At 60.5% G+C, this 10,863-nt stretch overlaps 1 protein-coding gene across 1 annotated transcript in view; it reads right to left on the bottom strand.

Annotated features, from left to right (window-relative positions):
• Positions 1–615: 615 nt before the first annotated feature.
• The window catches only part of CSPG4 (chondroitin sulfate proteoglycan 4), a 36,415-nt gene continuing 26,167 nt past the window's right edge, over positions 616–10,863 (bottom strand). The window contains exons 4-10 of the mRNA XM_060096968.1: positions 10,354–10,836; positions 9,845–10,021; positions 7,998–8,196; positions 7,784–7,918; positions 7,518–7,684; positions 3,685–3,868; positions 616–3,358 (exon numbers count right to left, since the gene is read on the bottom strand). Coding sequence (XP_059952951.1) covers positions 1,530–3,358; positions 3,685–3,868; positions 7,518–7,684; positions 7,784–7,918; positions 7,998–8,196; positions 9,845–10,021; positions 10,354–10,836 — 3,174 coding nt within the window. The 3' untranslated portion in view covers positions 616–1,529. The remainder of the gene's footprint in view (positions 3,359–3,684; positions 3,869–7,517; positions 7,685–7,783; positions 7,919–7,997; positions 8,197–9,844; positions 10,022–10,353; positions 10,837–10,863) is intronic.

Raw genomic sequence — 10,863 nt, 5'->3', positions numbered from 1 at the left:
CTCCATTGCCCATGACCCTGGGAAACCCTCTAGAGGGAAAGGACCAGAGAGTGGTGGCTCCTCAGCAACTTATCGAGGGCCTTCTGAGGATGCTGTGTCTCAGATCCATCGCTGACCACATGATGGACTCTTGGGCCATGTACAGGGACAGCTGACTTCAGAACCCTTGCTGCTTGCTCTGCCTTTGAGAAGCAGCACTCTTGGTCCTCTTGTTGGAAGGGTAAAGACCAGCAGAAATCTTCCTTGTGAAAATCTCCAGGGAGCTGAGGGAAGGCACCTCCGGTGGTCCCCCTCTGCCCCCAGCCTTGGGATCCCCAAGTCCCCCTCTCTCCTCATCTTTGCTGCTCTAACCTCTTGAGAGATGAATGGAGAGGAACAGGCCCTGGTGGCCTAGTGGTTAGGATTCCAGGCTTTCACTGCCGTGGCCCGGGTTCAATCCCTGGTCAGGGAACTGAGATCCTGCAAGCCGCGCAGTGTGGCCACAAGTGGGAATTCGGGCCCCATCTCTCCTGGTGGCTGAGGTCTGGCGAGATGGCCTACACTGGTGGAGTGCAGGCTAGTGTGGCCAAGGGCCCAGTGCATGGTCAGACAAACAACACATGGCTGTCCAGAAACTCTTATCCAGAAGCACCGTTTATCCAGGCCCCATGGAGCCGAGTGCCCCCAAGTACCCGCCCCAGTCCTCAGGGGAGCACAGGCACCGCAGGGGCCCATGGCCTGAGACCCTGCACGCTCCCCAGCCCAGCCCACTCTGGGGCCACAGACGCATGCTTGTCTAGCCATCAGCCCATCAAGGTGGGGCCCTGGGAATGAGCTGGCCTCAGACCCTCCTCTGTTTCTCACCCCAGGGGCTCCACCAGTCTGGGCTAGCTCAGCACCATGCTAAATAGCTTCCTTGCAATGCCCCTTAAATAAACCCATCCCAGAGCAACCCACCCACCTTACACCCTGGATACATTATTCCACTGGCTTATGCCTTCTAGAGAGTGGGAGGACTCTCTCCTCCTGCCCTCTGCTCCAGGAAATACCATCTCCCTAAAAAACCAAGGGAAAAAGTTTTCCTCTCAGCTCTGGGGCAGAGGTGAGGGGAGGCCTGGCTTGGAGTGGAAAAGCCAAGAATCCCCATCTGTCCCTCCCTTCCCTTTCTTCTCCTTGCCTTCTTAGCAGCCTGGGTCAGGTGTGACTTACCCAAGGTCACAGACCCAGGACCCAGAGTCCTGACCATCTAGGAAGTGGCTCTGGTTTTGACAGCCCACACTAGCTCCAGGGCAGGGGACTGACTCCAAGCCTGCCTCTGCCCTTGGCCCCTTGCAGTTCTCCTGGCTCAGAGTGAGCTGGGGAGGTTACAGCTCTTGACTCCACTTGGTCCTGGACCCCTGGGGCTTCCTCGCAGCACCCTCCACCCCTGGTGTCCCCAGGGCTCTCTGGCTCTGGGGATACTCAGACAGCACCAGGGCATGGGAGCAATGGGGCCGGGGCCTGAGCAAGCCTGTCCCTGGCCCCATCAGCATCTGGGCCCAGGCCAGGCCTCACACCCAGTACTGGCCGTTCTTGAGAGCAGGGTTGGATGTCCGGCAGAACTGCAGCAGCTCTGGGTCAGGCTGCCCCCCCGGCGGAGCCCCCTGGCCAGGCACCGCTGTGAGGGGGATGGCCTGGCCCGGCTCCACCTTGCGGAAGGTCTCTGTGTCGCCGGCCAGGCCATTTCGGGGCTTGGCAGTCAGCACCTGGACGCTGTGCTTGCCCGTCTTGTTGCGTTTGCGGAGGTAGAAGAGCAGAGGCACGATGAGTGCCAGAAGCAGGAGGACCAGGCAGACGGGGACGATGATGCTGAACATGTTGGCCTCGAGGAAGCCCAGGAAGTGCCCCCTGGCCACGGTGGGTGCGGGGCTGGAGGCCGCCAGGCCTGGCTCACCAGTGGGGGTGCTGCTCCCTGGCTCCCCTGCTTCTGTCCGAGCAGGCAAACTGAGCAGGGCCACTCTGTAGGGCCGGGCTGCGTTGTAAGGCTCCGTGGCAAAGTCCAGTGAGGCCACGGCAGGAGGGACACCCCTGGCCCACAGCTCCAGAGTGAGACTGTCGCCTGCAGGTCCAGGAGAGCTACCCTCCGGCCTGCCCACCTCCAGCCCCAGCCTCCCGTCCTCAAGGTCCTGCTGGGTGAACTGCTCCACAAGCTGGCCGCCCCTGGGCTCTGTCCTGGCCCGGGGCACGCGGACCACGCGGCCGTGCCGGGGTCCCGCCAGGAGCCGGAAACGCGGCACACTGCCCGTGCGGTTGGCCAACTCGCCCGCATCTAAGACTGTGGGGTCCAGGCGTAGGGTGGCACCCTGGGGCCACGGCCCACCTGTCCACACATGCAGCAGAGCCCTCACGGTGACATTCACCGTGGCGGATGCGTTGGCACCCCTGGCCAGGGCCAGGATGCTGAATTGGTCGTGAGAGGAGGAGAAGCTGGTGAAAGCAAAGACCACTTCGCCCTGGTCTACCTGGAACTGGCTGAAGGCTGTGGCAGGCTGCCCGCGCACCAGGAGATGCCCATGCCGGGGCCCCTGGGTGAGGCGGTAGGCTGCGTCTGCCTCCTCCCGATCGGAAACCACCCGGAGCTGCTGCCGGCTCAGGGAGGAGCGCCCTAAAGCTTGGGGCACCTCTAGGGGTGCCCGCAGCTGCACCTCAATGGCCGAGGGCAAGACGTCCACGGCCAGGGACATGGGCAGGGGCGGGCTGGCCCCATCAGACACACTCAGCTGGAAGGTGCCCACCACGCTGCTCCCATTGGCCACAAAGGCCAGCCGCCCTGCATCCACGTCGGCCTGGGTGAAGCAGGTCACAGGCCCCGGGCTGGCCCCTGCCAGGCTCAGGAAGCCGTTGTGGGGGGCCCGCTGCACCTTGTATTCGATCTCCCCCGGAGCTGAGTCTGGGTCCACCACGCTCAGCTGGGCCCGGGAGATGGGGCTGCGGGAGCCCCGGGTGAGCCGGAGCGGGATGGAGGTCTGCGGCTGAGGCGGCCGCTCATTCACATCCCGCACTGTGATGGCGAAAGCCTCTGAGGTTTGGGGTCCCATCACGGAGGCCCCTGCGGGCCCCTGGAGGTGGGCACGAAAGTGGAAGTCATCCTGCTGGGTGCCCCCGCCGCCATGGGTGTACACCAGCTGCCCTGCGGCCAGGTCAGACTGCAGGAAGTGGGGCCGCCCAGTATGGAGGGGCTCCTCAGACACCAACAGCTGGCCCCGCTGGGGGAACCGTGTGATCTGGAAGAGCACATCGTGCTCCGAGCGCTGGGGGGCCGGAATGCTGGCCAGGAAGTTGGAGGCATCGAGGGAGGCTGTGGTGATTTCGGCCCGCTGGCCTTCCGAGACCCAGAGACCTGGGGGTGGGACACAGGCTATGAAGGTCCCGTCCACTGAGGGGAGAGCCATGGGCCCTCAGACCAGGGTCCCCAAGGCCAGGTTTGTCCCTCCCCGCTCAGACCAGGTACCCCAGGTTGGGGCTCAGGGTCCCAGGACGACCAGGATCGTGTCCCTCCTTCTGACCTCAAAGCCTCCCCACCTGCCCACCCTCCCTATAATTTACCAGGTCCTGGGAGTTGACATGAGCTGTTGACCTTGGCCTTGTGTCCCCTCCTATCTGGGCCTCTCCCAGTGTCCGCCCCCCGCCCCCCCCCCAACGTTGCCATCCCACCATGTTGTTCACCTTTGTTCTTCCAGAGGCGGCTGGGGCGCTGGGGACAGGTAGCTTCAAAAGACACAGTCACAGCAAGGGTGGCGGCCACGTCGGGGGCAGGCGGTGAGGACAGCCGGAGCTCCAGGGCGTCATGGGCCTCCCAGAAGGGCTCGGGGGGCATCTCGTGCTCATACAGAACATTCCCAGCATATACCTGCGGGGAGAGCCCATTACTGGGACGAGAGGCAGGTCCAGCCCATGGTGCCCAGGAGCACTGGGCACTTGGGCCTCCCTGACAGCCCCTCGGAGCCCAGCCTCCCTGGAGGATCTCCCCACTGTGCCTCGCTCTATGTCTGTAGCCCATGCTCTCCCTCACCAACTCAGTGGGTCGCCAGAAAACAGTCACATGACAGTGAAGAGCCAGGCTCTAGAGTCAGATGCCTGTGTCAAATCCCAGCTCTGCCACCTTGGGCAAGTCACCTCAAACCTCTGAGCCCCTGGGAAAAGCAATGCTCTATCTGGGCTTCTCTCGACAACAGGTCTTTCCTCTTTTGCATGAAATCCCTTACCCTCTTCCTTACTGAAGACACTGCTTCTACCATCTCCTGTCTTTCTCCCATGGCATCAATTTCCCCCCAAACGGATTATTCCCATCGTTACGCAACTATGCTATCCGCCCACCGTAAAGAAGAAACTTCTAGGGCTTCCCTGGTGGCGCAGTGGTTGAGAGTCTGCCTGCCGATGCAGGGGACACGGGTTCGTGCCCCGGCCCGGGAAGATCCCACATGCCGCGGAGCGGCTGGGCCCGTGAGCCATGGCCGCTGAGCCTGCGCGTCCGGAGCCTGTGCTCCGCAACGGGAGAGGCCACAACAGTGAGAGGCCCGCGTGCCGCAAAAAAAAAATAAAAGAAGAAACTTCTCTTGACTTCACTTTTTACACCAACATTTGCTGTCCCACCACCCACACTTTTGCTCTTCTTTGCAGCAAAAGTCCAAAAAGAATAGGCTATACTCTCCCCAATGCCGTCTCGAGTGCACTCCACCCAGGCTTCCACTCCTGTTGTCACCAAGGGCACGATGGCCTCTGTGTTGCTGGACCCAGTGGCTGGTTCTCAGAGGCACTGGACACAACTGAGCATTCCTTCCCCCAGCCCACCCGATGGCTTCCAGGAAGTTCTGCTCCCTTGGTTTTCCTCCAACCTCACTAGTCGCTTCTTCACAGATGCTCTGGCTGGTCCCTCCCCTTCTCCGCAATGTCTGTGACTTGGCCTTGAGACTCTATCTACAGGCACTGCCCATGTGCTCTTGGTGGGTCTCACGTCCTCAAATGCCAGCCATGAGATGACCCCCTTATTTGTATCTCCAGCCGGGGCTGTGGTCTCCTGAACTCCAGGCTCGTAGCCACCTGCTTCCTGGGCAGCTCCTCGAGGATGTCTGAGGGACATCTCAAACTCAGCATGTCCCAGACAATCCCTGACCTGCCCCACCTCTCCCAGCCTTCCCACCCCAGAGGGCACAGCTCTGTTCTTCCAGTGGCTCAGGCCCCACACCCTGGAGTCACCCCTGATTCCTCTCCTCCTCTCACACACCATCATCTCTGGCCTGGATTACCACAAGAGCCTCTTAACTGTGTCCTGGCTTTGGCCCCTGCTCCACCCCCCTCTACAGTTTGTCCTTAATGCAAAAGTCAGAGTGAGTCTTTAAAAACGTAGGTCAGGTTCTGTCTCTCTTGCTCAGACAGTGCAATGGCTCACCACCATTTGGCTTCAAAGACCCCATGTGACCCCGTTACCCATGACCTCACCTCCTCCAACTCCTCCCATGGCAACTCCACTCCAGCCACACCCACTGTTCTCTAGGGGCCGTCTGCTGTTAAACACCAAGGAATAGTCTCCACTTCCATCAAGAAATCCGTTCCCTCCCCCTTCTAATCCCAATGTGTCCTCTTGGCTTATCTTCTGTTTTCCCCTTTTAGGAGACACAGGGAACTATTTTCCTTCTCTCAGAAAAACAAGACTTATGCAATAGTGAGATGGAAGCCGACTGGGGTCACAGTGTGCAGGAGATTCTAGGAGCAGTGGGGTTGTGGTGAAGTGGGGAGCCCAGCCCAGTCACAGGGGTAGCTGTTCTTCAGCTGACGGCCGGAAGAGGGAACACAGGTCTTTTAAGAAACGGAAACCAGGGTTTTGGGTTTTTTTGGTGTGTGCGAGATCCCCTAATTTTAAAATATTAAATGCACGTGCAGGCCAAATAAAACACATCTGTGGGCCAGCTGTGGCCCGCAAGGACTGCCAGCTGTAACCTCTGGCTCAGGCTGACGGGTGGGCAGGAAGGAAACGGAGACCCTCAGGAGTGGGGGTGAGAGCCTGGATGCCTGGGTACAGGAGCTACTTGTGGGTGGGAGGTGTCTGGCTGGGGATGAAGTAAGTCACAGGCAAGGTGGGAAGGGGTCCCTGACCTCTGGGAATCAGTAGTGTCCTTTGGTCAAAGAATCTTGGACTAGCAGTCCGAAGGCATAGCCCCGGTTTTGCTTCTTACTAGCCGTGGGCTCTAAATAGAGTCACCTGACCTTCGTGAGCCTCAGTTTCCTTATCTGTAAAATGGAGACACCTGGTCCCTGCCCTACCCAGCTCAGGGTATTGTGGCACAGTGGCACTGTCAGATACCACCCAGTCCTGCCCTGCCCACTTCTCCAAGGGGGTGTGTGTGTGTCTGCCACGAAGCCTCCTCCCAGCTTCCCTGGGTGGCGCTGCCAGCCTGGCCCCCTGGTGGCCATTCAATTCAGTCCTTCAGATTGCTGGGGTGTGAGGGAAGCACTGCAGGGTGGGGGAGGGGCCTGAAGGGCTCATCCTGTTCCCTCCCCCTTCCTGGGCATCCGATGACAAAACCTGCCACGGATTCAGGGTGCACAGCTGCTGCAGCCTGCTCAATATTTCATTATGGGGAGGGGCAGGAAGGGAGCCATGGCAGAAGCTGGGAGAACAGAGAACCCAGGCCTGGGGGATGTTGATGTCAGCGACCTGAGAAATCTTCCCACCCTCGTTAAAGTTACTTCCTTCCCCATGCCTGAAAGACCACCCCCGCCCCACTCCGCCTTCAGGGAGAACCCAGGCTGCCCTGGAATGCTTGGTACCTCCTGCACTTAGAAGGGGCCTTAATCTAAGTGATGACTGCTGGCCCCATTGGCACAGTTAGCACAGAGAGCTCTGTGATCCCAGCAGAGGCAGCCTAGCGGTCTGCCTCTTCCCATGGCTGAGAGTTCTAGTTTTCACTGGTGGCCTCTGCTGTGCTCTGGGATAGCTGTGTCCTGAAGCTGCCATGATGGATGGATGGCAGCTTCACTCCCAACTTGACTTACTCAGCTGCTTCTGTCCACTCGTCTGCTTTCAGGACCCACTCTGCTTCTTGCTGGCTCTTGACCTGAGCCCCAGGCTCACACCTCTGCCCACAAGCCCAACAACTGCCTTTATCTCAAACTCTATTCCCTCCAGACCAAACACTGCCCCTCACCAGCCACTGGATTGTCTAGGGTCCCCTATGCAGTGTGCCTTTTCCAGGCCCCTAGGGTCCAACTGCAGTTCCTTCTGGAAGCCAAGCCCCAGAACCTGATCCCTGCCCTGGGACCCTATAGCCCTGACTTCCCGCATCCTTCTTCCTCCCCCTGGAACACTAAGCCCCATCTGCCCTACCAGCCTGGTAGCTCCTGGAGGGCGGGGCATGCAGAACCTGGACCATGGCAGGCCCAGGGAGTGGCTGCCAACGAGGCTGGAGCTGGTACCCGTGTCTACATGTGTGTCCAGGGGCAGAGTGGGCCACCTGAGGCTGGATGGAGTCTAAGCGGTGGCTGTAGAGAGTGGTCCTTACCTCTGCCTGAGTGAAGTTCCCCAGGGCCTCCCCGGTGCTGCCCTGCTGGGTGTGGAATAGCCGGCCAAGCCGGGGCCCCTGTACCACACGGTAGAACAGGTGGTGGGGGTCGATGCCTGTGCTGGAACTGGCTCTCAGGATCTGGCTGCTGAGTGGCTGGATGGACCCTGCGAGAGGCAAAAGGGGACTGTCAGCCTCTGACCAGGAGGCAGGGCAAGGCCTGTGACTGCTGGGGAGGCAGCCTGCCCCTGGCATGGCACACCCACCTGGGCAGATGGTCAGCGTCCGGCTGCCCTCCAGTGAGAGGAGCAGCTGCTTCTGGGCTGTCACCCGGAAGAAGTGTCCAGTGGAATTATGCTCACCATCAGACAGGATGAAGCGGAAGCCTCCGTCCGGGGCTCCTAGGACAAGCGTGGAGTTGGGTCTCGCTGGCCCACGCCGGCGCCCATCCTCAGGGCACCCCCACCTCTCGGCACCCACCTCTGTGTGAGAACAGCACGAGCCCGCCGTCGAGCTGGGCCTGGGTGAAGCTGTGGACCTCGGCGCCCGGCGCTGTCCGCAGCACCACCTGTCCATTGCTGGGCTCCTCAAGGGTGTAGACCAGGTCCTCGGGGCCTGAGTCGCTGTCTGTGCCCCTAAGGGCCTCCGGAGGGATGGGCACAGTGGCCCCCTCCCACATCTGGGGGTACAAGCGTGCAAAGGTTCTGCCCCCACCAAGCTTACCCACTTCTTTCCTCCCTGGCCCTGGGGCCACCATCAGGGCTCCAACCACACTGCCGTCTGGGCTCCCCTGCACAAAGCGCCCTCCACCCCATTCAAATTCCCCTGTTGGCCCAGGGCTCCCACGCCCAGGCTCCCTGCTCTCCAGCTGCTCTAGTCCTGCTTGTCCGTCAAGGCCAGCTCATGAACCCCAAGAAGACCCCAGCTCTCAGGCCCTCCCCAGAGATCCCCAACCCTGACCCAAAGTGCTGCTTAATGTGGCTCACTGGCAGGGCAGGGGTCTCCCTTCAGACCCTCCATGGTGAGTCTGGGCAGGGGCTGGTACACGATGGGAATCGTGATTTTTGTCTGCCCAGGATACTTAGAAATGGGCTCCCTTTCCTGGTGAGGGATGGGGTGGGAGGCTTGGTGAGCTGGAGAGGCCAGTGTCTTGCAGCACTGAAGCAGCACTGGGATGAGGGCCCAGGTGTTTCCAGTGCAGTCATGAGCCCCCAGGCAGGTGGGTGAAGGCTTCCTGGGGGCAGGCAGCCCCACCCCACGCTCAGAGTGAAGGGGAGCCCCCCTCAAGCCTCCCACCTGCGAGCAGGGCAGGATCCTGTTCCTGCTCCAAGGGTCCTATTACAGGTCCTGCTGGGTCAGCAACTTATGAGCAGTACTGGGTAGGGGCTCCCATACCTGGAAAACTGAGCCCCCTGGGATTCCCTCCCCTAGCCCAAGGCTGAGCTCAGCCAGAGCTCTGGAAAGAAAGCGGCAAGGCACAGATGCCGGGCTTTAGCACAGGGCTCCTGGCACAAACACGGTGGACAGCACCACCTGGTGGCTGAAGTGCTACACAGCACCATCTGACTGTGGTTCCAGGGCAGCCCTTAACCTGAAACCTAACCTCTGCTGGCCTCCCCACCACGGGGCTGCTCCCCACAGGCACATCCTACACCAGCAAAGATTCCCAGAGCCCCATGTCACAGACAGCCCAAGTCAGCCCTCTTTTGAAGCCTTCCATGGCTGCTGCTGACGCAGAGTCCACACTCTAGAAGTCAGCATTCAAGGCCCTGCCCATTTGCTAGCCTGCTGTGTGGCCCTGGTCAAGCCACACCCTTTCTGTTCCACCAGTAACTTCTACTGTGACCCTGGAGAAGTTTTGTCACCTTTCTGGGGCTCAACTTCCACCTCTGCTGGATGGGGGCACCACTACTCTGCAGTAGTGTAAGAGGCAGGGGATTGGCGAGCCAAGCGGTGGCCTTCACTTGCTGGTGGTGGGAGTGGAGAGCAGTTGGGATCCACCCTTAGGGGTCTGAAAGAGCTTTCTTCAGGAGCCCTGGTCCTGAGCCATGGAAAAAGCTTCCTGCTGAGGGTGAGTCCAGGGAACAGCAGGACCAAGCATGTCCATTCACAAGGCTGTCTATTGCACTTATAAGTGTCCAGTGATAAAGCCCCACACCTGTGTTCTATTTTCAGTGCAGTCACTCTTCTCTCTTCCCAATAACCTAGTGAGGCATGTGGTAGGATCCCCATTTTACAGAGGAGGAAACTGAGGCTCACAGAGGGGGAGCTATGTGCTGGCCTCTCTCTGGGAGGGGAGGTGGGAGGTGGTCCTAGAATGCTCTCACCTGCAGGCCTGTGTTTGTGGTGAGGACGGGGGGTTGGTCGTTGACAGGCAGGATGGTGATGGTGAAGGTCACGGGCTGGCTCTGGCGGTCCATCTCTGAGGCATTAGCCACTAGGACGAAACTGTCTGCCAGCGTCTCGCTCCCGTCATGCACATAGAGAATCAGCTGCTGTTCCACCTGCAGGCAGGCCCAGGGCTAGGGGTCAGGCCCCAGCAGGCCTGAGACCCATGGTGGGTCTCAGGCCCAGCACGTTTCATGCCCTGCCTTTGGGTGCAGGAGGAGATTGACTCCTCCAGAGCTTCACTTTCTGCAGGTGGCAATGGGGACAATCATTTCTCCCAGAGCGAAGGAATGAAGGAGTGGAGGAAATGGGGACATTCATCTCTCTCTGCCAGGGAGGGAGGATGAGATGAGGGGCTCCGTAAATGTGGGCTCCTGCCTCCTATCTGTGCGTACCCCCAGACTCTGCCCCCAGAGCTGGGCTGCACCCCGGGCCTCCCTGACCATACCTCTCTCCAGGAGAAGGTGCTGAGGGTCCTGTCTTGAGGTCCTTCCTCTCTCTGCAGGACCCCATGCTGGGGTGGCTCCAGCACCTGCAGGTCAAGGCCCGGCAGCGTGGGGAAGTAGGGCCCAGTGATGCGGAGCAGCGGAGGGGCCAGCGTGCGGGTGCCGCCCTCGGGGACGCTGAAGTTCAGCGCCTCCAGTGGGATGGCAGCGGGCAGCACCTCCAGCTCCACGTGGACGCCCTCGAGGGGAGCACCCAGGCCTGAGGACACATCCAGGGAGAAGACATCGCTCCAGGCCTCAGGGCGGGAGTGCAGGTACAGGACCCTGCCCGCATCCACCGCCTCCTGGGGGAAGCTGTGCACAGGGTCCAGGCTGGGCAGCTCGGCTGCTGTGGTGCTATGGGACAACATCACCAGGTGGCCAGAGCTTGGTGGGGTCTTCACTGAGAACACAATGTCTGCTGGTGGCACTGCCTCCTGGGCTGCCTGGTTATGAGAGGGGTCACAGAAGGA

Source organism: Mesoplodon densirostris, chromosome 4 (genome assembly GCF_025265405.1).
Source record: "Mesoplodon densirostris isolate mMesDen1 chromosome 4, mMesDen1 primary haplotype, whole genome shotgun sequence".
Classification (NCBI taxonomy): Eukaryota; Metazoa; Chordata; class Mammalia; order Artiodactyla; family Ziphiidae; genus Mesoplodon; species Mesoplodon densirostris.
The sequence above is the reverse complement of the archived record's forward strand: the minus strand, read 5'-3'. Positions and strand labels throughout refer to the sequence as shown.